Raw genomic sequence first — 27,287 nt, 5'->3', positions numbered from 1 at the left:
TCATTTTAGATTCGCATGAAAATAAAGATTACATACTGTTTTCACTTTTACAATATTGCAATTTAGGGCTAGAGAGACTAGCTGCTCTCCCAGAGCACCTGGGTTCGATCACCAGTACTCATTCGACTGCTCACAATCGTCTGTAACTCTAGTCCAAAGGGATCTGATGCTTTTTTCTGGCCTCTGAGGGCGATAGATGGGAACATGGTGCATAGACATGCATGCAGGTAAAACCTCATACACATTAAAAAATTGTAGTTCAATAATACAATGTTTGATACTTTTATTTTCATATTTAAATTCTTTTCATTTCAAAAGCAAGTCAGATAGGCTATCAAATGTTTAAGTTTAAATTAGACAAAAATGAGTGGCATGGCCTGGGATAGAAACAGCTTTTGTGTGCAATTTTGAAATGTGTAGCATGTAAAATCTTCTAAGGTGAGAAAATCTCCATCACAGTGTGTTAACTTTGCTTCTGTGAGACTGGACTTCCTAAGTCACCCAGTCTGCCTTTGAACTCCTTCCTCATCTTCTTGAGGGCTGAAATTACAGGTGTTCCCCACCATGCCAAGTCCTGATTAAGGTTTTCGAGATGGTGAGATTCCGCAGTAAAGAAATGACAGACCCGAGAGCAATGATCATCTATGTCTTTCTGGGCGAGTCTCCTGGCAGGCCTTGGGCATCAGCTGCTTCTCTGCTCTGGGGAGAAAGAAGGCTTTCTTTACATCACAGTGACCCCAGTGACCTGTCTGTCAATCAGAAAGGATGTTAATGTGCCACAGCCTGAACACAATAAAATTCTCTTCTTAGTGCTTGAAATCCCTCTACTGTAGCTTTCTTTCTTAGCTCGAACGAAAGTCATTTGACAGCTTTTACAATACAGTTATTTCCTTAGGAGCCATTTAGCTAGTGGATTTACAAAAGAAACGAGGATATTGCCATCTAGTGGTTTAAGTGAAGAAATTCCGTTAATTTTTATTTCACCCACAAATTTGGTTTATTTTCCTCAATGTGGACTTGAATATGAAAGCATATGTTTGTAGAAGCAAGTATCAATACAGCTCTTAAATCAGTACTTCAGACACGACCACCATTCATTTCATTTCCAGGCCTTACTCCCTATTAAATTCAGTAGGATATGATTCAGAACACACAAAGTCTTCACATTTGAAAATACTAACAAAATATAATGTTTAACTGAAGAAATTCTAAGATGGAAATTAAACAAAAAATAAATTGGTCAAATGAATAGTTACAGAATTTTAAAACATTACATAAAAATATATGATATACAAACAATTATATATGTATTAATATTTCCTGAAATTCCACAGTTAAGGTACTTTGATTTTTATTAAATACCTTCCTTAGGGCTGGCAATATGGCTCGGGTAGTAAGGGCACTTTGCTGCAAAACTTGATGACCTGAGTTCAATCCCCAGGACCTACATAATAGTAGGAAATTATAGATCCCCACATCTTGTCCTCCATGTAAGTGCCATGGCATGAATGTATGCATGTACGTATGCACTCATATACACAGAGATACACAAACATTTTTAAAATTCTTCATTGCAACAAGAGTGAATATAAAGCCGGACGGTGGTGGTACACACCTTTAATCCCAGCACTCGAGAGGCAGCCTGTTTTACAGAGTGAGATCCAGGACAGGCTCCAAAGCTACACAGAGAAACCCTGTCTCAAAAAAAAAAACAAAAAAAAAAAGAGTGAATATAAAATAATATTCCATTGAATATTATATTATTATTGAATTGTATTATAAAATACTTCTGAGGTACTCTGTAACTAAGAAGCTTGACATGTAAGCCTTAAAAAATAATGCATATAGCTGGGCAGTGGTGGCGCACGACTTTAATCCCAGTACTTGAGAGGCAGAGGCAGGTGGACCTCAGTGAGTTCCAGGACAGCCAGGACTGTTACACAGAGAAACCCTGTCTTGAAAAAACAAACTATATATATATATATATTTCCATAAAATACTAATATGTAAGTCCAGCTAAATCACTGATAATATTATTTACTTTCTTATGGATATAAGCATTTTCCCTCTATTAAAGAGAATCATTGTATAGATCTAGTTCATTTCTAATGGAGAGTGGAGATAAGGACAAAATTTCCTACAGATGGAGTCACAGAGACATAATACATGAAGGAGATGTTTTCAGACTCCCCTTGAAAGCCAAAAATTATCTTTAACTCAGTAGAAGATCTTTCCCCCACTTTGTGAGCATTTTGACTTCACTTTTCTTTCTCTTTTTAAAAGAAGTTTGAAGATTTATTTTATGTGTATAACTGTTTTGCATGCATGTATTATGTGCAACATGTGTATGTCTGTGCCTGAGAAGGTCAGAAGAGTATAGGCAGAGTTTTCCTGTCCAGCAGCCACTCTCAAATAAACACACTGAATCTTATATTAATTACAAATGCTGGCCAATAGCTCAGGCTTATTACTAACTAGCTCTTACATTTTAAGTTAACCCATATTCCTTATTTACACTCTACCAAATTGTGGCACCTTTATTAGCATGGCACGTTCGTCTCCTGCTCCCTCTGCATTTGGCTGGCAACTCTTTCCACTCCACCCTTCCTCATCCCATCATTCTCAGTTTGACTTTCTTGCCTAACTTTATCCTGTTCAGCTATTGGCCAGTCAGCTTGTTTATTGAACCAATCATAGTGACATATATTCACACAGTGTACAGAAGGATCATTCCACAGCATTTCCGCCTTTTTGCCTAATTAAAAAGGAAAGTTTTCACTTTAACATAGTAAAATTATGTACAACAAAACATATCAAGTAAGTTATCAAGTAAGAATTACAGTTAAAATATCCAGTCTATTTGTATTTGGCAAAATTAGAGAGAATACTCTATTATTTATCTTATCTTGGTGAGTCTAAAGTTTTATACCTAATTTGCTTTCTATCATAACTAAAGAAAACTATATGTTTAACTATTTCATCTTTAACTCTATCAAAGACCCCAGAAGGATGAAATGTTACCTAAGAATAGGAATATCAGGTTGCCTACACTCACCCAAAGTTTTTCTGTGACATTGGGGCATCCAGCTCTGACCTACAGGCCTAGTATATCTGACAGACTTTCCTGTGAAACAGGGAATTCTGAAGGATTGTCCTACCTTGTCTTGGCAAAGTTTGGCAGTTGCCTTTCTTGTGTCCTGCTGGTCCAGTTTGGACAGTAACTGTCAACAATGGAGACAAGGGCAGTTTTTCTTCCCCCAAATGGCTAGCTTTTGCCATAAAGAAAACAAACAGCATATGGAGTTTCTTTGATACCCGTCATCTTCTCTGAAGTAGATTGGTGCTGCCAGGAGCAGACGTGTCTCACTGTCATGAAAAGCCTTTTAATATTAAACATATTAAATACCATATTCTGTAGGTTTTTGATGTGTTTGAAGACCATCTATCTAAGTATATTATTGAGAACTGCTGGTAGCAAAAGGCCATGGGAGTATACAGCAGGTGACAACTAGTGTTCAGAAGGTCAACCTATCAGAACCAAGGGTTCTAGTGGAGGAAACTATCATGCTCTTATAGGATATCTGTGTATGACCTTGAAAACATATCTAACATAACTGTAAGTTTGACTATGACAGATGGCTATTAATCTGTACTTCTTAATTGTATATTATATTTTAAAATGAGCTGCATAAACACAATACCTTAAACAAGAGTGGAAATATACATACAGAATAACAAAATTAACTTTAAATTTGTATCAATAAACCAAAATACATACCCATGTAAAATATTTAAGATTAATAGTTGTTTTTTGGATTAAAGTAGATTCAATAATGTACCCTTTTATCCTATCATTTCTATATCCCCCTTTTCTTTTTAGGATGAGATCCCTGAATCTAACCTCCTTTGTTCAGCTTTTTTCCTGATCATTACCAATAACAACTTGCAACCAACCTCGCTTAAATGATAATAAATATCCATAACCCATTTTTTGGGAATGTGTGTGTAGTTCTCTAGACTGCTTCCTATTGAAGTAGTCCCCATGGTAATCTTTGGGGGACCCTAAGAAAATTTAAGATTATGGTCAAGTACTGACTGCAGTATTCTGTGAGGCTGGATCATCTCAGCAAGCAGCCTTGAAGCTGTTCTGAATGCAGAATTCCGAGGAGACTGTAACAGAGAGGGACCTTGAGATGTTGGATCACCAGGGCCATCCATTTTCAGTGGTGTTTGGTGTAGCTGGAGAGTTTTTTCTCCAGGTCCCGCCAAGCCCCGGCAGTCTGACAGCCCACTTATAAAATAAACACACAGACGCTTATATTATTTAAACTGTTTGACTTAATGGCTCAGGCTTTTTGTTAACTGTTTTTATATCTTAAATTAACCCATTTTTATTAATCTATACTTTGCCATGTGGCTCGTGGCTTATCGGTACCTTACATCTTTCTTGTGGTGGCGGCTGGCAGTGTCTCTGCCTCAGCCTTCCACTTCCCCAATTTCTTCTCCTCCTTGTCCCACCTATACTTCCTGCCTGGCTACTGGCCAATCAGTGTTTTATTTATTAACCAATCAGAGCAACACACTTGACATACAGACCATCCCACAGCACTCCCCCTTTTCTTTTTTTTTTCAAAAAGGAAGGTTTTAACTTTCACATAGTAAAATTATAGATAACAAAACGATTATCAAGCAAGAATTACAGTTATAATATCTAATCTATTTATAATAACTAGTCTATTTGTATTTGGCAAAATTAAAGAAGATATCCTATCTTATATTTGTGAGTCTAAGGTTTTATATCTAACTTATCTTTTATCATAACAGAGGAAATTATAATTCTAGTCTTCAACTACATCAAAGATCTCAGAAGGATATAATACTACCTGAGAAATGGGAGAAGGATGCAAACAACTTTTGGGAGTCTTGCAGGGTAGACAGAGACAGCTGGCAGCCTGGACAGTCATCCAAAGTTCTTCCTTCATCAAATCTTATTTTCTTTAACCCAGAATGAATCCACAGCTTCTCATTTCCCGTGGAAATAAAAGCATAACTTCTCCCCCAAAGCAATACACCTTTTGACTTAAATTTTGAAGTCGAGATATTTTTAAAATATATATTGGTCGGTTTAATCTAACAGTTGTCATAATCCCATGTGTGTTAGCAGCTGCTGTTCCTTCCCCAGCAATCAGAAAATCTAAAGACAACACAATAACATACAGTACCCAGACTCTCTGTGTACTTTCCATCTTTTTCATGGCTTATTATATTTTTTATTACTCTATTTCTTTTTTAAGGACTTTATTTTAAAACTATATTTTTAAATCTAAGATTGTATATACTCTTTCTTTTCTCTCTCCCAAGCCGATGCACATTTTCTAACACACTGTGGTCTGTTTAGAGGCTCTTTTTGTCTCAATCTGTCCTTACTGTGCATCTGTAACCACTTCTGTCTGCATGAGCAAAACCTAAACCCACAATGAGGCCTCGTTCATGGTACGCTGGTGAGCTTGCTCTGGCGGCAGCTCAAACCCACAGGCAGGGTCTGGGAGATGTTTTCTCTGCACTGTGGCTGGCATGAGAGTCTGTGGGAACCTTCCATGAAGTGTGCTGGAGGTTCAAGCCCTCAGGCAGCAGCCAGGAGACTAGGAAGCTGCTCGTGGTTCTGTTTTAGAACCTTTTAAAAAACTTTCTTAGGTTTTATGTGGAAATTCTTGCCAAACGTTTGGGTGCCATTTGTAGGTAGAATTTCCTGTCCTGTAGCCACTTTCAAGTAAACACACTGAGGCTTATATTAATTACGAATGCTTGGCCAATGGCTCAGGCTTATATTTTAAGTTAACTCATATTCCTTATCTACGCTCTGCCACATGGTGGTACCTTTATTAACATGGCACTTTCATCTCCTGCTCCCTGTGTGTCTGGCTGGCAACTCTTCTGAGTCTGCCCTTCCTCCTCCCATCATTCTCAGTTTGACTTTCCTGCCTAACTTTATCCTGTTCAGCTATTGGACAGTCAGCTTGTTTATTAAACCCGTCATATATTTACACAATGTACAGCATGATTATTCCACAGCAGAAGAGGGCATCTGATTCCCTGGAAGTGAAGTTATAGGTGGTTGTGAGTCACCATGTGGGCATCGGAAATTGAACCAGGGTCCTCTGCAAGAGTAACAAGTGCTCTAAACCTCTGAGCATCTCTCCAGACCCTTAGCTCTACTTTCCAAGCAAGTTTTAGGGTTTGGGAAGCATACTAGCTTACCTAGGATTAGTCAGGATAGAGCTTCTTTCTCAGCCATCGTCAGTCAGTCACAGAGTATTACCATGTTCATAGAGTACGGCCATAGTCATAGAGTACTGCTGCAGTCATAGAGTACTGCTGTAGTCATAGAGTACTGTCATAGTCATAGAGTACTACTATAGTCACAGAGTATTACCATGTTCACAGAGTACAGCCATAGTCATAGAGTACTGCCATAGTCATAGAGTACTGCTGTAGTCATAGAGTACTGTCACAGTCATAGAGTACTGCTGTAGTCATAGAGTACTGCTGTAGTCATAGAGTACTGTCACAGTCATAGAGTACTGCTATAGTCATAGAGTACTTCCACAGTCATAGAGTACTGCTGTAGTCATAGAGTACTTCCACAGTCATAGAGCACTGCTGTAGTCATAGAGTATTGTCACAGTCATAGAGTACTGCCATAGTCATAGAGTACTTCCACAGTCATAGAGTACTGCTGTAGTCATAGAGTACTGCTGTAGTCATAGAGTACTGTCACAGTCATAGAGTACTGCTATAGTCATAGAGTACTGCTGTAGTCATAGAGTACTACCATAGTCATAGAATACTGCTGTAGTCATAGAGTACTGCTATAATCATAGAGTACTACCATAGTCATAGAGTACTGTCACAGTCATAGAGTACTGCTGTAGTCATAGAGTACTGTCACAGTCATAGAGTACTGCTGTAGTCATAGAGTATTGTCACAGTCATAGAGTACTGACATAGTCATAGAATACTGCCATAGTCATAGAGTACTGTCACAGTCATAGAGTACTGCTGTAGTCATAGAGTACTGTCACAGTCATAGAGTACTGCTATAATCATAGAGTACTACCATAGTCATAGAGTACTGTCACAGTCATAGAGTACTGACATAGTCATAGAATACTGCCATAGTCATAGAGTACTGTCACAGTCATAGAGTACTGCTGTAGTCATAGAGTACTGTCACAGTCATAGAGTACTGCTGTAGTCATAGAGTATGGTCATAGTCATAGAGTACTGTCATAGTCATAGAGTACTGTCACAGTCATAGAGTACTGTCATAGTCATAGAGTACTGTCACAGTCATAGAGTACTGCTGTAGTCATAGAGTACTGCTGTAGTCATAGAGTACTGTCACAGTCATAGAGTACTGCTGTAGTCATAGAGTACTGTCACAGTCATAGAGTACTGCTGTAGTCATAGAGTACTGTCACAGTCATAGAGTACTGTCACAGTCATAGAGTACTGTCACAGTCATAGAGTACTGTAGTCATAGAGTACTGCCACAGTCATAGAGTACTGCCACAGTCATAGAGTACTGCTGTAGTCATAGAGTATTGTCACAATCATAGAGTACTGTAGTCATAGAGTACTGCCATAGTACCACTTCAGCCTGGGATGGACACATTCTAGTTTTTTAATGACAGTTTCTAGGACAGGCTTGAGAGTCTAGAGTAGATAAAGAACTGAACAGAGTAAGAGAGCTCAGTTTATGGACCCTGCACAAAACAGCTGTACCTTCTGTTCTGAAGACAGTTCTGGGGCAGAGGCCCTGACACTCCTGGGTAGCTTCCATGGACTAGAAAGATATGTTCTAGTCTTCATCCTGTAGGCCTCTCAGTTGTCCTCGCAGATTCTGCTAAGATTGTTGCAGAAGATAAGAATGGGCGTCACATGGGCACACATGCCCTGTAGTGGCTGACAGCACATGTATGCAATCTACTTTCCTATCAACGTAGTAGTAGTAGCAATAGTAGCAGTACTACTAGTAGTAGAAGACTAGGAGGAGGAGGAGAAAGAGGAGGAGGAAGAAGATTAGACAACAGATTTTATTTACATGTACTACATTACTAGAAAGTTGATAAACTAAAATATGAAAGCACTGCTAAACCTTAAGAATTGTTTGTGAAGTGTCCTGATAACTTCTTCAAACAGGTCACTTTCCTGTCAAGTAGAAATGCACATAAGGGGTGGCATCCATTTGGAGAATGCCTTTCTCCAGGTTGTTTGTATGCTATGTAGATATTTTCGTTATGAATTTTTTTCTTGAAGATCTTATTTTAAATACTAAACTTTAGTCTGGGGATGAGGCTCAGTGGAGAACACTGGCATCACTGTACAAGGTGTCCAGTTCAGCCCACAGTGCCATGAAAATAAAGAAGCAAAACAAAAGCACCTCCCACCTTTGACCTTCCTCAAACAATGAGGATTAGCACTCTGCCTCTTTGTTTGTGAAAAGCTCTCCCTGGCCATTCTAACATCTGATTTTGAGAAGCAATCTTCCAGGCTACAAATAATAAGACTAAAGACCTTTTTGGAAGAGGTTTTAGGGCAACCCAGGGTGAAAAAATAGAACAACTGGTCCAATTTAATGGCCACTTAGGTACAGAACTTGCAGATCACCAACAAGATTCAACACTTACAATCCCATCTGTATGGGAAATGAATTTTTAATGTGTTTTATTGCTACAGGTGGCAACTTGGTAAAAAGCACTGTGTAATAGCGGAAATATTCTAAACACAGTTTTTATTACCTAAAACATTACCCATAGAGCACCAAGTGCATGGTAGGATTGATGACAGGCACCAGAATTCCAAAAAAAGGTTTCTCTGCTATAGGAAACATGTTGCATAACCAAATGACTGTTAGAGGTCAGCATAGCTACAAACCCTCTGTGAACATCAATGTTCTTGAGAAGTTCACAGAAGGTTTGTAGCTAAAAATGTTCGATCCGCGGGCCTCCGTGCACTCTTCTGGCCATTCATATGCCTACTCTGTGAGTCTTGGGATCCTGAATTCCGTGTCCAGTCAGACCAGAAGGAGGCTGAGCTGCTAGGATGAAGCTCGTGAGATTTTTGATGAAATTGAGTCATGAAACTGTAACCACTGAATTGAAGAATGGAACACAAGTCCATGGAACAATCACAGGTGTAGATGTCAGCATGAATACACATCTTAAAGCTGTGAAAATGACCCTGAAGAACAGAGAACCTGTACAGTTGGAAACCTTGAGCATTCAAGGAAATAACATTTGGTACTTTATTCTACCAGACAGCTTACCTCTGGACACATTACTTGTGGATGTGGAACCTAAGGTGAAGTCTAAGACAAGGGAAGCTGTTGCAAGAAGAGGTCGAGGCCGAGGTTGAGGAAGAGGACGTGGTCGCGGCAGAGGAAGAGGGGTTCCTAGGCGATAATGTCTTTCGAGATTACTGTTTCAAAGTGATAAGGAATTGGGGGATAGTTTTTGTACAGGTTTTGTTTGTTTGTCAATTTTTAATAAACATTAAGTGTGGGGAAAAAAGAATGCAAATGTTCAACTTCTAATTAAAAAGAATAATGATGTAATTAGCAAGACACTATAAATGCATATTTATATTGCAAGTGGTAAGGTTTATGTTGCTGCTGCTGTTGTTTTGAGACAGCATCTTACTATGTAGCCCAGGCTGGCCTAGAACTCGCAGTGATTTCTGCTTCCAAGTGCTGTCATTACAGACATGTGCCACCATGCTTGATGTAAGTGGTAAATGTGAAGACATTTACAGAGACACTACTTGACCATGGGTCAGACCACAAGAAAAGGAAGACACCTGGGATCCCTTCTCACAGATGCTGATAGTGCCTTGAATTTCTGAATTAAAAACTATTATTGAGGAAAGATAGGAAAGAATTGGACGAGGGCTCTGAATGATGAGAAAGTGTGGAACATATCAAGCACTCTTCTAGGTTTGGGATTCAGGAGTCAAGGGGAAGGTAGGAGGAAGACAAGAACATAGAAGACAAGAAGGAAGGGAGAGGTGTGAAGGGAGAGGTAAAAGGCTCTAGAGAAAAAGGGAGGTTGGGAGGGAAAGGAAGATGGTAGACGAAAGCGTGGCTGCCGGATCCACTCACGTGAGAAACAGCGTTTCCTCCCTTTGTGGAGAGCTCTCCTTCCGCCATCTTCAAGCTAAGGACTTTGTGTTTAAGGAGCGATATCCTCTGTTGGGTGCTGCAATGTTCTAGGCCCTGCTATAATAAATACGGCGTCTCACTAGAACAGAGGCTACCACTGTCCCACCTGGGCCCTTTCAGGAGTCCTTGGCAGCCTTACGAGGCACTTGCCATGGAAACTCAAAGCTTTCAACCTTGAGCCTGGGTCTTTGTGTAGGAGGGTTTCTCTGCACTCTAACATGTCCCAAACCTGTAGCCAGGGCAGTGCGGGGCAGGGAAGAAGTGTCCAGGTGTTGATGACTCGCAGAACTACTGTCGACCCATGAGTGCCATTTGGAGATGTGGACCATTCGTTGATTCCTAGCCCTTTGAAGGAAGCAATGATGCCTCCGTGAACACAGCCATTATTGTTATTAGTTTTTTGGAATTGTTATTGTTAGTGGAACTTGCCTGCCGCACGTCAACATGGCCTCGCTGTTTCCTGGGGGCCTATGTCAAACAACCTACTTGTACTCAAATCTTGTCTTGGAATCTGATTTGGGGCAACCTCAAATAAAGGCAGCAAATCTCTTAACAACCCAAAGAAAGCAGTAAAAAGCAACTTCTCATCATTTTATACATGTGCAGATGGATACTTGGGAAGATTAATTCAGTTGTCTGGATCATTTAACTGGTAAATGCCAAAGCCCGGATTCAAATCCAAATCAAGTGATCTTAACACTGAGCTACACAGCCAGGCCCAAATCCCAAGATGTAAAGTAGGCCTTGTGGATATGGTGTGAAAGCCAGAGGCAGTCTGTCTGTCCGTTTGTTTTAAGGTAGCACAAAACTGACTATTATTTTCAAATTCTGACCCTCATTTTTATAAATGCTGCACCAGAGGCGTGTCTGCGAGCTCCGTATGCCTTTCCTCCTGCCCACTTCAGTCGGCTGAAAACTCATCTTGTGGTTTCTCCCCTTTGCTGAGAAGGGCGGTCACAGAGAACTGAGAAGCCGAGCAGATCACTTTTTGCAGGCAGTCAACTTCAATCACATTTGGAAAGTGCTTTGACTCACCAAGTATTCTTAATCTGTGCCTATACTGGTCACACACACACACACACACACACACACACACACACACACACACACACACACACACACATCTCCCATAACAGTTTCTTGTTTTTGGTTTTGGTTTTTTTTGTTTGCTTTTTGAGTAATAATATGAAATGAAAGTGAGTGATGAAAAGAAGTGGAAAAGAAGAAAAATTACATCTAAAACTCACTGGCAGCTCAGAATCTCCTTTCCTTGTCCATGACCATGACTCCCATGCCTCCACATGGGCAGACAAACACTGGAAGGCAAATCTGATCTCAGCTGATTCACTAAGTGGCTGTGTGAAATTGAGCAAATTACCTCACTCCTTGGGGTCTTTGTTGTCCCCTGAGGGGGTGGGGGAGAGTTTCACATGCAGTTTTTTTTTTCCTATTTTAGTATTTCTGTGGGTCTCTCACTCCTGAGATAGCCAGCATCGTGGCTGAAGGAGAATCAGCGTGGCCTCTGGTATCCCACTTTGCACTCTGTGGGAACTGTGTGAGCTTCCTAAGTTCACACATTTGTCTTTGCCTTGCCTGCCGCCCAGGATGTGTTCCCTTCTCCGAGAAAAGTTCAAACCAGTTTTTAAAATTCTTAATGACTACAGAAACAATTGGGCCCTCCTCTGAATCTCTAAGTATTTATTATCGCACCACTGATGCATGTGGCATTAGCACTTACAGCACAAGAAAACCCTGCAAGAGACTCTACAGTAGGCATAGACTATGGTATTAATTGCTGGAGAAATGGTTTGGAGTGCAGTTCTCAACATGTGGTGGAAAAATCACGTTGAGACCCGCTAACCTAAGATTGTGCTCCTTTCTTCCTGATCAGACCCATGCTAGCACGCCACACACTGCAGGCTGAGGATAATTAGTATATAAATGAATTCAAATACCCATATACTCGGTAATGCACAAAATGAAACAGTACCTTTGCAGCAGGAGAAGGGACTCGCAAAAAGGAAACCATAATTCCCACCTGCAGGGGGCAGCAGCACCTCGGCTGTGAGGGCGCAGCGCCTGTGCGGCCGATCTTGGTTCTTTAAGAAAAGCCAAAAACTGAGTCTTTGTTCTTTGTTCCTGATTTTATAATGTTAGCAACAAAGCCAAGTATTTTAAAATACCCTTTTAAGGTCTTCTTTGGCAGTGGGTGGCCTCTTAGACTATGATAATCTCTTCTTCAGTCCAACGTAGGGTGGCTTTCCCAAAAGTGTCTAATTCACCCCAAAGGTGCCCTAAACCAGCTTTGTGACCAGGAAAACGAACTGGACTGGGTCACGTGTCCATCAGATTCTCCTGTTCCCTCTCCCTCTCTCTCTTCCTTCCTCCCTCCTCCCGTCTCCTTTCCCTTATGATAGAAACCTCACGAGATAAATAAATATATTAAATTGTGTATATGCAACACGGGATGGGGAAAACACCATGAAACAAAAAGGATTAGCTGTATTCCCTGGAGGTCCCAGCAGGCGGCAGCCTGACTTTCTGAGCCATCGTGCGGCATCTTGGTGCGCCCTCCCTGCTTATGCTCAGGGCTTCCCCATCACCTCCCAGGGTTGGGCTCCTTCGGAAATGTACCTTCTCAAGTTATAAGTTCTTCATGGTAAACGCCAGTCTCCCTTTTCTACTACAGTCTTAAAGCCATCCCTTCTGGAAACTTCCGACCACCTGCAGATCGTGTTCTCAACCCCTGTGGGCTCAGCCACCCTCAACAGGGACAGCCTGGTTGCATATATCCCGGGAAGACGAGAATATTTTCTTCCCGGGCTTTACCATATTAGAACTCCTGTGTCAGACATACTGCGAAGCTTGAATATTAGACCAAGGTGGGGCTTAATTACTCTTCTTTTGGGGCGTGTATGCTGGGGATTGAGCCCAAGGCCTCTCATATGTTAGCCACGTGCTGCACCACTGAGATACTCCCCTGGCCCAGCAACTCTACTATTGTTAATAAAAGAGAAACAGGAAAGCAGGAAGGGATAGAATTATAAGAGTAGACGTAGGTTAGAAGAGGAAATTATTCCTCACATTTCCAGGTTAATCTATGGGTTTTAAATGTATCCTAGTCTATGGTTCTCATTATTAGAAAAAAAAAATTCAAGATGCATTTAATGCATGGGAAATGCTGTGAACTAGTTCCAGTTAATCAAGTCCAGTTTCCACTGGGGTTCCACACAGAAGAGGACTTTTGTGTTTTGTTATTTGTTTGTCTATTCTGTTACTTTCAGTTATCCTCTCTATAGAACATTAGCATGGTGTCCCTTATTGGAATGAATGATTTGTGCTTTGTAAACACACACACAGACATGCACTCACGTGCATGCACACACACGGTATACCCCCTTGGCACTTCCGTATCCTGAGGGCTGGACTAGACACAACTTGGGCATCTTTCGATCTATAACACAAGCTTGTGCAAAGGCAGCGGGAGTGTGAACGGCTCACGGATTGGAAGGACTTGGTGCTGAGCTCCCTGCGTATTTCTTTTTGTTCCAAAGATTCTGAATGCGTGATGGAGAAGCTGGCCACCCGCAGGCAGAGCTCAGCAATAACAACAAAACCCCAAATAACAAAAACATAAAATGCGTTTTTTAAAAAGCCAGCTTCCTCGAACCAAGGACCGAGAGAGATCAATCTAACAAGATACTCCAGGAAAGACCAGTTGACTGTTACAAAAGCAGTCATGGCCTCGTCCTCACCCTGGCCAGAGGGACTGGTGGAGGTACTTGAATCCCCAGCTTATCCCCTCATAGACTGCCTTCCTTTAGATAAAGTTTATTACATACGTAATCGTATTTTGTGCCCATTTCTCCCCTCACCCAACCAAAGCCAATTACCTGGTAATTCTTTTGCCACGTACTCCTACAGACAACCACTGTGTGGTTACTCCATGGTATGTCTGCAGCCTTGCCCTACAAACACAAACAAAATACATACTCAGCATCTTCATCTGTAAGTAATTCTGGTGGATTTGGGCTAAGGAACCTTGACAGTATGAACTTGTATTACTATTAATTTTTACTCAATTTGATTAGTACATTCTACTTGTTTTACTTTCTCTTATTTGCATAATGATTTTAAAAAAAAACAATTTCTTATTGATTCTTTGGGAATTTCACATCATACTCCCCAACTGCTTGCCTCCCAGTCCCTCCATATCCACCCATTACCACTGCAGCATCCCACCCCCAAATTAATTAAAAATAAAAAAAAACCCAAACAAACAAAAACTCACCTCGATCCTCCGTCTTTCCAACACCTCCTCATTCATCCTAGTGGCATGGGGAGCTGTGGTGTGTCACACAGTATGCCCTTTTGTCCAATCAGCCCACCCACAAAATGTTTATTACAGTGAGTCACTGGTCTGGTTCAAGGCCTCTGACACACCATCATCACTGGGCCCTCATCGATCCTGGAGCTCTAGGATCCTGCTGTTGCCTTTAATCATGGAGATCCTGTGGTTATCATTCCACAGGACCAGTCCCTTCACGCACTCCAGCAGGTCATAGATGGAGTAGATGTTAGGGTAGGCCAACCCAAGGCCCAGGATGTAGGTCTGGGTGGTAGCTGAGCTGGTCAGTCTGGGCCACTGGGACAGCCCCCTCAGGTGAGGGGCAGAGCCAGCTCTCCTGAGTGGGGGGACCAACTATTCCATGGGGGGGGTGTGGGGGGCCAGCTCTCCTGCTGCAGTGTCCACCCAGGAGTAGGGCAAGATATCCCAAGACCAGTGAGGGGCAGGGCCAGCCCAGCACAACCCTCGGATTTCAACAGGCATGGTTACTATGACCCCCTGTGGTGACACAGGCCATGGGTGTCACCACAGACCCCAGCTGCAGCAGGAACATGGGCCTAGACATGGCCCTCAGCAGCAGTCCAGGCCTGCATGTCACCATGGCCCCACTGGCAGCACAGGGCATACAGATCAGTATGGCCCTGGTGGCAGCTAGGCCCTAGAACACCAACATGGTCTCAGGTGGCTGTCCAGACCCGGAGCATCTACTCAGTCCTCGATGGCAACAGGAGCCATAGACATCAATCCAGATCCTGGCTGCTACTGGGCCACAGACTCAGACATGGCCCACAGCATCAGCCCGGGCCCAGACGTCACTATGGCACCTTGTAGTATGCAGGCCACTCTGTATGATCCTGGCTGCAGCATGACCCTCAGACACCAACATGACCTCAGGTGGCAACCCAGGCCCCAGGTATTTGCACAGCCTTTAGTGGTATCAGGAACCACAGACATCAACCCAGACCCTGGCTACAGTAGGGACATGGACCCTGATATGGCCCTACCCTGCAGCCTGGGCTCAGATGTCACCATGGCTCTGAGCTGAAGCACAGGCCACTGAGATCAACATAGCCCCAGTAGTTTCACAGCCCTCAGACACCAAAATGGCCACAGGTGGCAGCCCAGACCCCAGGTATCCCTGTGGCCTTGGTGGCAACCTGGGTCATGAAAGTTAACACAGAACCCTGCTGCAACAGGACCATGGACCCAGACAGGGTCCTCAGCAGCAGCCCAGGCCCGGATATCACCCTGATCCAGGGTGGGAAGCAGCTGCCAACATCAGCATTCCTCACAGCCCTTGATTCTTCAGGACTGCCTCTTCCCACAGCACGCAAACCATTCCGCCTCTCTTTTCTCCCATTTCTCCACTGTACACTTGCTCATCATAATGGCACCCACCTGCCCAGTGTTACAAGGAGCTGGGTGGGCCTGTGGATGCTTCAAGCAGGTTGAAACTTGAGGACCCAGGCTGCCCCATGGGTGTCTTCCGCCCATCTGAGCCGCATGGCATCAGGAGGGCCTGTGGATCACTTAATGACCTTTTCAAGACATATTGCACGTTAGTTCATATAGAACTTCTTACTTATGTTCTGAAAGATGGTTCCTGAGAAGTATGAAACTGTGTCAGGGGCTGGAGAGATGGCACAGAGGTTAAGAGTATTTGTTGTTTTTCCAGAAGTTTCATCCCCAACATCCACGCCTGACTCACAATGCCTGTAACTGCAGTGCAAGGGACCTAACACACTCTTCTCACCTCTAGAGACACCTCCATCCAGGCGGCAGACACACACACACACACACACACACACACACACACACACACACTCACACACACCATTTTTAAGTATTTTTTTAAAAGCTGGTTCAAAAGGTGTGTGCACTTCAATTTTTATGTTTACCAGCCTACGTGGCTTCCCAAAAAACTTTCTCTGTTGTCCAGCTGGCACAGGGCTGAAGGAAGCCTCATTCTACTACCCCACCACAGTTCATTTTAATTAGCAAAGTTATATCTTTGCAAACCCAGTAGGTGAAAACTGGTGTCTTGTAGTTTTATTTTGAGCATCTGTCTTATTTTTAGGGTTCAGTGAGTAAAGCTAGTCACAGATCTCTAAGTGGTCTGTACTGTTAGTCTAGATTCTGTTATCTGTAAACTGGTATCACTGCAGTACATGATATGTATGTGTACATTATGTAGGGTGGCTAATCTTTATATCCTCTTATTTCATAAAATAATATACCTTGCATTTTACTGAATCTTTCTTGTAGAGTTTATTACATAATTTTCCAAGTGCATTTATGTATTTTCTCATCATGAACCATGAAAGTTCCTCCTGTGATTCATGGCTTCATTTTTGTACGTTCACTTTAACTCTGATACTCAAATATGGATGGTTTAAACCCTTAAAGAATTTTTCCCCAGATTTTTGGAGTTTCTCTTCTCTTTAATAAGTTTTCATACTTTACAGAAAAATATTTTTGAAGTTTGATATTCTGTTGGGTAGCTGAAGTCTCTCTTCTTTTTCTGTACTCCTGTTTTCTCTCCCTGTCTGTCTTCTTCTCTTCCTCCCTCCTCTCTTTTTTTCTACCCCTCACCCTTTGGACTCATCTAAGCTGTTGCCACAGCAATCACTTTGTATAATTAGATGCCCCAATTTGGGGAGCAAAGAGAAGGATTTTTCAGGAACATTATGGTTTATTAAACTAAAAGAACCATTATTTTGTTCCTGCTCTAGATGTTGTCTTGATGTTGTGTGTAGGTGGCAGCTAAAAATAACCCTGTTAATATTCTCCTCTGCCTTGTATTCACTAGCATGTTTAGTGCCTCGTTACTAATGAGAATTCATCAAAAAATAATGTAGAATTCTTTGTTTCTGATGGTTGTAATAAGAGCACAATTTGAGTTCAAAGACATCTTGTGAATCTACAAACATGAATATCTAAATACAACTTGCTTGATTGTAAGAAATATAAAGTAGACAAAGACAGAGGATATGGAATTTCTTTTTATTTATCCAAGCCTCACAAATGCTAGTTTCAGGCCTAGGTTAGCTACAGAGTGGTCTGATTTGAAGAATAAAGCTGAGATTAACATGCCATTTCTGTTTTAGGCAATACTTCTTACACAGTAGGGGCACTAAGAATGACATGAAGAGTCTCTATATTTCAAAAAATGGAGGGAAATATTTTGAATGTTCTCACTACAAAGAAAAACAAATAGCCAAGGAGATAGATGAATTTAACCCCATTTAAGCAGTATACAATTTATACATACAAAGCTAATAAATTAAAAACTCAAACAGTTAAATGCTTCTTTAAAAATTAAAAACACCCCTTGATAAGGATTTAGATATTCTAATTTATGTTCTACTTTGTAGCATATTCTGGTCCTGAAGTGTGTGTTCTTTTTAGTCTAAGTGTTACTAGAGTTTACTTGCATTTACTGTTGGAAACCAGAAGTGCTGACAATCATAAACCTAAATGTGACTAGCTAAATTATTCTCAGTCTGATCTCAAGTGGCCCGGCTTCGGTGGTCTCTTTTGGGGTCTGCCCCTGAGTGCTCTGCCCCATACCCTCTCACAAGAGGGAGGGGACCTGAAATATGAATTCACACCTTTTGTCTTTGAACTCTTGAACCTAGAATCTCTGCCCATATGGCTCTGAGTCATCTCTCAGATGTCCACATGTCAAGGACTGTGCCATAGGGTGTGCACTCCAGCAACCAAGGGTGACCACGAGTGAAATGGAGCTTGGATTTACAGAATGGAAGATCCAAACGCATGTACTGGAGGCTCATGTACATACTCATGTACAGTATGATTGACAGGCAGAGGGAGGAGAAGGTAATGTTGGTCGGGCTCTCTTCACATCACTGGTGTTCTCAGCTATTGTAATTTCCTTTCCTCTTGATTAAATACTCTAACAAAAGCAACTTAATGAAGAAACAGTTTGTTGTGACGTAAATCTCTGATGTGCAGGGTTTGTGATCCCTGTGAAAGGGCCATTCAACCTCCAAAGGGGTTGTGATGCACAGGTGGAGAATCACTGTTCTAAGTAGGGTGTGTGTGTGTGCGTGTGCGTGTGCGTGTGCGTGTGTGTGTGTGTGTGTGTGTGTGTGTGTGTGTGTGTGTATGTGAGAGAGAGAGAGAAGAAGGAGGAGGAGGAGGAGGAGGAGGAGGAGGAGGAGGAGGAGGAGGAGGAGGAGAGAAACACTCCAATCCACAGGGAAGCACCTTAGACTGATGGAGCAAATAACTCAGGAGACAGACTCACTGGCTCCTCCTTCCCTATGCCTAGAGAAGCTGTAAGGACTACTGAGAGGTACTCCAGTCATCAACCATTGTGAGGGGGGCTTTGGTGATACAGCTGTCTGGAGTCATTTCAGCTTCTCATCAACCATGGTGAGGGGGGCTTTGGTGATATAGGTCTCCCTGAGTCATTCCTGATCCTCTAAGCAATCTCTCACCCATCCTTCTGTAAGTAACCCCAACAAAACTCATTGGTTCATCAAGTTGAACTTGGCATCTGATCTGTCAAGGGTTCCCTATCTGGGTTGAACAGCTGTTTGTTCTTGCCTCTGTGGAAGTAGTGTCAACACACACACACACACACACACACACACACACACACACACACACACGATCCAGAAACGGAAGGATGAAGGAAAGCTTGCAAGCAGTCAGCTCATTTTTTTTTTTTTATGTTTTATACAGTTAGGGGTCCTAGCCCTGGGAATGAGCTACCCACAGTGGGTGGGTCTTCCTGCCTCAGTTAATGAAAACAAGATAACCCTCCACAGGTATGCACAGAGGATCTTCTCCCAAGCAATCTTACATTGTGTCAAGTTGACCATTAGCACTAAAGATCACAAGTACTTGATGCCTACATTGTTTTTCCTTATTGAATTCTATTGGTGAGTTTGCAGTGACGTAGTTGTTTAAGCACATCTGCATGATGGATATGGTTTCATTCACTTTCTCTAATGCCATACTCTCTTAACTATCATCTTCGTGGTTCATAATTCTAGTCATTTTTTTGTGGGTTACACGAACTTGTCAACCCCTCACACACATTGTGGAGAACATCGTGGGCAGTGCAGTGGGCAGACTCCTCATCATAAATACTGACATGGAATCAGCATAGGTTAAATGCATTAAAGATAATCTCAGAGGCACCAGAATGCATTGAGTTTACACTAGACAAAAGAAAGCTCAGCACTTCCCCTTGGGTTAGTTTGACCAAGGGAATTCTCTCCTTTCTCCCTGTATTTCCATCTGTGTGCAAGTTTTGGTACCTGACTTTGTCTGTAGTCTGTCTCTAAATATGATCTGTCCCTGTAACCTGTGTGCTTACTCAGGGGGTTTGCTCTGTATTTATTGAGAAGCAGAGAAAGCTTGATACGGGGAAGGAATGAGGGATATTTTACAGAGATATTTAACAGAGTTTTACAAAGGATAAAGTTATTGAGTCTAACTGACCCCAAAGTTTTAGTATTACAAATAAACTGTTATCCACTATGTCCATATGATGTATTCAACATTTATGGTCGATATTTGCTGCATAAGGTTGCTCTCTACCTGTTGGCTGTTTTAAGGAAATGATTACCATAATGGACACACACACACACACACACACACACACACACACACACACACATATTGTTCTGAGACAGAGGCATGGAAGAATACATAACTTAAAACCAAAGGTATGTATAGCTTAGGTTGTAAAAGCTGATTACATGGAAAATCCAAAGCAAGTAAGGTGGGCTATTACATTGTTCTCCTTTGTTTTACTTTATTTTGTTTTGGTTTTGGGTTTTCAAGACAGTTTCTCTGTGTAGCCCTGGCTATTCTGAAACTCACTCTGTAGACCAGGTTGGCCTCCATCTCAAAGATCACCTGCCTCTGCCTCCCTAGTGCTGGGATTAAAGGCATGTGCCATCATGCCCTGCCTTATTGCATTGTTCTCTTGAAGGGGTGTTAAACAAACAGGATGAGTACACAGCAGGATATCAGGTCAAGTCTTAAAAGACCTCAAAGTATACTACTAAGTTGACTGTGAGATCCAGCAAAAATTGCAATCTCTTTGAATGTGCAAAATATTTTCATAAAGTCATTCTCACTACAGATGCAAGTAAAGGAGTGAAGAAAACCTACTTAAAACTTAAAAATAAGGCCAAAGGATGAAGCATAGCCTAACATATGTACTCAATTATTATTTAATTCTATAGGAAATATGTCATTATTTGATTTGTTAACACACCTTGGTTTGGTTTGTTATTTATTGTTTGTTAGAGTTCAGGCTGGTGAAATGGTAGCTTAGAGATGTTTTTCAAGACAGGGTTTCTCTGTGTAGCCCTGGCTGTCCTGGAACTCACTCTGTAGACCAGGAGCTGCAAAGAATTTTTGTCTACTAAAAAAAACTATAGCTCTAAATATTTGTTCATTTGACTGCACAGTGTTAAGATACAGGACATTAAGGCTTAAAATTATTCCAGACCTTCAGTAACTGGCTGTGACTCCACTACCTTTTCTGCGAATCAGCTGCTCTGGCTTTCTGGTCTCCCTCTAAAATAGTTAAATAGATCTTGGAAACACTCATTCTATATTTGTATGACTGACATATCTTTAAATTTTGAAAATTGTATTTTGACAATTATGAGAACTTAACCTCATTCAAAGGGGTTACATGAACTGGGTGACTGGTGTTGCTGTTATTCATGACAGAGGGAAAAAGAAGAGAGAATACATTATAAGGAATTTTAGAACATGACAGGTTTTGTTTTGGTATATTAGGTTCTATTGAGGTACAAATATATGATCCACAGATAGAAATCTAAGTTTCAAGAGTGAACTAACTAGAGGGTTATAAAAAAATATCTAAAAATTGTCATCATTAGCATATAGGTGATACTTAAGAAAAAGAGTTAACATTTGGGGGACTGATATGGGAAAATCAACATTAAAAGAAACTAGGGAAAGCTATGAGAAGCATCTGGGAAAACAGTTGCAAGGAGTGTTGTAGAATATTATTTCAAGATATGTTACATTTGTTTATGCTGTAGAACACTTGCTTAATGATGCAAAGATGTGCTGCATTCTTTTATGTTGCATTTGTTTAACTCTGTGAAGCTGTGTTACTATGCCTGTCTAAATCACCTGACTGATCTAATAAAGAACTGAACAGCCAATAGCAAGGCAGGAGAAAGGATGGGAGGGGCTGGCAGGCAGAGAGAATAAATGAGAGGGGAAATCTGGGAGAAGAAAGAACAAGAACAAGAGGGATCAAGGAGGAGGACGCAAGGGGCCAGTCACCCAGCTACACAACCAGCAATGAAGTAAGAAGGAAAGATGGACAAAACAGAAAAAGGCAAAAGCCCAAAGGCAAAAGGTAGACAGGATAATTAAGGTTAGGAAGAGCTGGCAAGAAACAAGCCAAGCTAAGGCTGGACATTTATAATTAAGAATAACTCTCCATGTGTTTATTTGGGAGCTGGGTGGCAGGTCCCCCAAAAGAATAAAACAACAACAATGACAAAGGAGCCCATCGGTGTAACCCAGGGATGCAAACTGAAAAGGAGCAATTGATTAGCAACTAACAATACACAATACCCTAGCACAACTTTCCAGATAAAAGGAAAGGCTCGATTTGCCATGAGTTGGGAGGAAATGAGAGCGTTGGAGATACAGATGGCCATTTAAGGAAATTTAGGTTTAAAACCTAAATTTAAAATATAACAACAGGTTGAAATCCACGTTCCCTCCATCATCATTGTCTATTAGGATCCAGATGAAAAGAACTGAGTTATCAGTTTGATTTCCTGTGTCATTTACTATGCTCATCATGTTTTATTTACACTTTTCTTCCTTTTCCTGTCTCAGGGCTTTGTCTTTGCCTTTTGATATAGCCTCCTTCCAGAGGTTAATGGGAGCACAATGAAGACATGTTGCTCAGATCTTTCCTCATGAGACTCCACTGTGAGGAGCAGAGGAAATGCCTTCTAGCATCCATAGGGTCACAAACACCCCACATTCAACCCTGCACTGGCAGTGATAGATGACTCACTGTGTATGGGCTGTTGCAGGATATTTATTCCCACTGACACTCGGAGACCTATAATGAAGTTTAATCTTGAATCAGGGGGCGGAGTTAGCAACTAGCTGACCAGAATTAGCCATAGAGGTTTTGGAGGACCCAGGATACATATAGAGAGACACAGGAAGTACTAGGGAGGGGTTTAGAAAATTTGTGGCCCTTTTGGATTGGAGAAGGAGATATAGATAGATAGATAGATAGATAGATAGATAGATAGATAGATAAAGAGGCAGACAGACAGACAGATAGGAAGTCACTGGTCATCTCACCGCCACTTTTCTGATAATTAGGTTTTAACCCTGATATCTGACTCCCATGTTTTATTTAATTATAGAACAATATAAGCCAATGCTTCCGTGGTCCTCTGGGATGTCAAAACTCAATGGGTCCTGTGTGCGCCTCCTCTAAGGGTTACCTTTATTTGGGGGCACCTTCTGAACTAAGGCTTTCTTTCTTCTTCTTTTTAAACTGCATGATACACTTTATTCTATAGTAATACTATAGAATAAACTGTCATTAATTTATAACAATATAATATTACTAATTGAAGTCAAACAATCAGAATAAAATGTTTTTACCATACCAAAACATATGTTGTAAGACTTTAAAACTTTGCCCATTATATGTTTTTTTATTCCTCTCACACAATACATCCTGACTGAAGTTTCCTCTCCCTTCTTTCCTCCCAGATCTCCCTCTTCTTCCCCAGATCCACTCCTCCTCTATTTCCCTTCAGAAAGCGCAGACCTCCCAGGGACATCCACTGAACAGGGCACAATGAGATACAATAATACCAGGCACATACCCTTATATCAGGGCTGGGCAAGGCAACTCAGGAGGAAAGGGGTCCCTAGAGCGGACTAAAGAGTCAGAGACATAGCCGGGTGGCCCATGCCTTTAATTCCAGCACTCGGGAGGCAGAGCCAGGCAGATCTCTGTGAGTTCGAGGCCAGCCTGGTCTACAGAGTGAGATCCAAGACAGGCACCAAAACTACACAGAGAAACACTGTCTTGAAAAAAAAAAGGGGGGGGGGTCTGAGAAACTCCAACTCCACTATTAGGAGTCCCAGAAAAACACTCAGCTAACAACCATAACATGTGCAGAGGTCCCAGAGCAGACCCGTGCAGGCTCCATGATTGCCACTTCATTCTCTGAGCCCAGTGAGCCCCGCTTAGTTCCTTCTGTGGGCTGTGTTCTGCTGTCCTCTGCCCTGCGGGCTCCTACACTTTTTCCTCCCCCCTCTTCCATGGGGTTCCCCGAGTTCTGAGGGGAGGGACCTGATGGAGACCTCTAATCTGGGCTCGCTCTCCACCTAATGTTTGGCTGTGGACTGAGACTTCCTTATAACCCTGTTACTCATCCAAGTTCTGATTCAATATTTCTTCCTGCTTTCCTTTGTCACATGTCTTAGAACAGCACTGTGTCTGGAGGTCAAGCAGCCTCTTGTTTGCTCTATCTTACCCCTTCACAAGTATTTCTTGGCCTCTTTTATGCCCCTGGGGTAGGGGCTGAGTGTGACACTGTGGCAATCATTCAGGTCATTCTTTCACCTCAGGTACCACTTTGCCAGACACTCACAAATCTATCCCACTCAGGCCCTGCTCATCTCCATCTCTTCTCTCATTTCGTTTTCTTGTATTGTACCTTTTAATTCTTAAACTACTTTTTTGCATGCTATTTTAAAGTGAATCACAGACATTTTAAACATTTTTACCTTGAAAAACCTCAGTTTGTGTCTCTAAAAAGAACATTTTCATAAGTGGACAAAAATATTATTAGAATGCCTGACAGAATTAATAATTTCTTTGTATAATTGAATTCCCCATTCATATACAAATTTCCTCAATTATCTCCATAATGCCTTTTACAGCTGCTTTGTCAAAATTCGCATCTAAGCCAGGACAAGGCCTTTTTTCGAGTTGTAATAGTCCCTAACTCTTTTAAAATCAAACTCAATCCCCTTTTCTTACTCTGCTTTGGTGAGGGGCAATGACAGATGTCCTAAAGGATGCTTAACTTGCTTGACTTGTCTCATTGTTTCCTCACAGTGCCTTTAAAAGAATAGTGCCTCTATGTCTTAGTTAGGGTTTCTATTGCTGTGAATAGACTCTAAGACCACGGCAACTCTTATGAAGGAAAACATTTAATTGGGGTGACTTACAATTCAGGGGTTTAGTCCATTATCAACATGGTGGGAAGCAAGGTGGCGTGCAGGCAGACAGGTGTTGGAGCAGGAGCTGAGAGTCCTACATCTTACAGAAAGCAGAAGAGACAATAAGCCACTGGCCTGGCTTGAGTGCCTGAGACCTCAAAGCCTGCCCTCCAGGGATACACACACCTCCTCCAACAAAGCCACACCTACTCCAGCAAGGCCTCCACCTCCTAATAGTGCTACTCCCTGTGAGCCTATGGGGGAGGGGGGATTTCCTTTCAAACCACCACACTCTATCATTAATTTCAAACTGAAGATCTGTGCCAGTAAAACAATAACTAACTCCTCCCATCTGCTGTCTCTATGAACTACTTCTTCTAGGTATTTCCCATAAGCAGAATATTATAAAACATATCTTTTTTGTGTGCCTGGCTTATTTCACTTAACACAAAGATTTTAAGTATCAACCATGTTCTAGATATATATTGATTCATTGCTTAAGGCTAAATGATATTTTATTATATATATGTGCTCTCTTTTATTTATTTATTCATTTGTCCACATTTTGACTAATATGAATACTACTACTATGAATATGGATGTACAGTCACCTGTTTGAATTTCTGCTCTCATTTCTTTTGGGCAGCCTTGAGGCATGTCAAGTAGATTTATTTTTTATTTATTTTAAGAATCACCATGGTTTTTCACAGTAATATTTTATATTCCCACCTGCAATCCTTTGACAGGGGGCTGGTGCCTGTCTAAGGGGATCACTCAGTTTGTTCCCTGGCATGGACAGAGAACTGACCATCTGGGAAAGACAGAAGACGATCTATGAGAAAATCAGAGCTTTAGCTTCAGGTTGGTACAAGCCTAAAGCTGGGAGTGTAATAAACAGGTGCTGGTTTGGGTGTTTCACAGGCCCACGGGTCCTCTCCTTTCCCCCTGTTGGGCCTGTTCAGATAGGCCTTTCTACTGTCTCTCCTCATAATGTCTTCTGTGACCAAAAAACCAGCATCTCAGGGACTAGGGCCACTTTCTCTTTCCTTGTCTAACTATATCCTTTAACTTTCCTGCAGTCCCACATCCATATCAACAGTTGTTAATTTGTGTGTTTCAGAGTCATTTTGCTTTTAGTTGACATGATTATTTTACAAATAAAAGGGGGTACAAGTTGATGTTTTTGTTCATATGTGCAGTATTTTGACCAACTCAGGGTACTTAGCATCTCCATCATTCCAAACATTTATCATTTCTGTCTGTATCATACTGAAATCCCCCCTTTCTATCTACTTTGAAATGTGCAATAATTATGACTAGTTATAGCCACTTTGGAAGGAATAAATTACTAGAAATCTCTCCTCCCTGGTAATTGTGACTTTGTGCCCATTGACCAGTCTATTTGTCCCACCCACCAACCTTCACAGCATCTGGTAACACATTTAAACTCTTTGAATACTTCATTTCTGAATGGTACTTCATGGTAGTTTTGAGCAGGAGGTGCTCAATCACTGAGTCATCTCTCCAGCCATGTAATACACTTTCTTTTTTTTTTTTTTTTTTTTTTTTGGTTTTTCGAGACAGGGTTTCTCTGTGTAGCTTTGCGCCTTTCCTGGAACTCACTTGGTAGCCCAGGCTGGCCTCGAACTCACAGAGATCCGCCTGGCTCTGCCTCCCGAGTAATACACTTTCTTTAATGTATCTTAGTTCCTTTTCTTGTCCTTGGGACAAGATGCCAGAGGAAAGCATCTTAGGGACGTGTGGTGGCTTTCATGGGAGTTGCCATGGTCACGGTATCCCTTCACGGCAACAGAACAGTGACTAGGAGAGGAAGGGATGACTCCTTTTGGCTCACAGTTTGAGGGAACAGTCCACAGGGAGAGCATGACGGGAGACAAATGTTACACTGCATCTACAGTGAGGAGGCAGAGAAAGATGATAACGATGCTCAGCTCCTGGTTTTCTTTTCCAGTCCACGACTTAAACCCAAGGAATGGTGCCATTTACATTTATGGTTGCTGTCTTAGTTAGGGTTTTTATTGCTGTGAAGAGACACCATGACCACGGCAACTCTTATAAAGAAAATACTTAATTGAGGATGGCTCACTTACCGTTTCAGAGGTTCAGTTCATTATGGTCATGATGGGGAGCATGGCAGTGTGCAGGCAGATGTGGTGCTGGAGCTCAGTGTCCTACATCTTGCAGGTAACAGGAAGTCGACTGACTGTCACACTGACGGAAGCTTAAGAAAGAGACCTCAAAGCCTGCCCCCAGCATGACACACTTCCTCCACCAAGGCCTCCCCTCCTAATAGCGCCCCTCCCTTTGAGGGCCATTTTCCTTCACACCACCACAGCTGCTCTTCCCACCTCAATTAACCCAATCTAGAAACTCCTTCCCAGACACACACAGAGGTTTGTTTCCATGGTGACTTTAAATCCTATCAAACTGACAATTAAAATTAAGCATCACAGT

The 27,287-nt window shown here is 41.8% G+C and overlaps 1 protein-coding gene and 1 long non-coding RNA gene across 10 annotated transcripts; one reads left to right on the top strand and one right to left on the bottom strand.

The window, feature by feature from the left end:
- Positions 1-266: 266 nt before the first annotated feature.
- On the bottom strand, positions 267-27,287 carry LOC128113765 (uncharacterized). 9 transcript variants are annotated; one of them, XR_008219648.1, is made up of 7 exons: positions 26,924-27,287; positions 24,822-24,912; positions 15,966-16,105; positions 14,113-14,187; positions 3,159-8,046; positions 1,616-1,694; positions 267-699 (listed from the first exon to the last, which is right to left on the bottom strand). It is a non-coding gene; the product is annotated as an uncharacterized LOC128113765 (long non-coding RNA). The 9 variants fall into 9 exon arrangements; XR_008219652.1 differs by having other exon boundaries at positions 3,159-7,906; XR_008219646.1 differs by lacking the exon at positions 15,966-16,105 and having other exon boundaries at positions 3,159-3,380; positions 4,097-8,046.
- On the top strand, positions 8,039-12,185 carry LOC128113764 (small nuclear ribonucleoprotein Sm D1-like). Its single transcript, XM_052743666.1, has one exon. It carries the CDS (start codon positions 9,106-9,108, stop codon positions 9,415-9,417), a length of 312 nt encoding a protein of 103 aa, XP_052599626.1. The 5' UTR covers positions 8,039-9,105; the 3' UTR covers positions 9,418-12,185.

Source organism: Peromyscus californicus, unplaced genomic scaffold (genome assembly GCF_007827085.1).
Source record: "Peromyscus californicus insignis strain IS unplaced genomic scaffold, ASM782708v3 Scaffold_18__1_contigs__length_77618521, whole genome shotgun sequence".
Lineage (NCBI taxonomy): Eukaryota > Metazoa > Chordata > Mammalia > Rodentia > Cricetidae > Peromyscus > Peromyscus californicus.
The sequence above is the reverse complement of the archived record's forward strand: the minus strand, read 5'-3'. Positions and strand labels throughout refer to the sequence as shown.

Bases quoted from the DNA above. Each gene is read 5' to 3' on its own strand.
- LOC128113764 (XM_052743666.1), top strand. From the start codon at position 9,106: ATGAAGCTCGTGAGATTTTTGATGAAATTGAGTCATGAAACTGTAACC.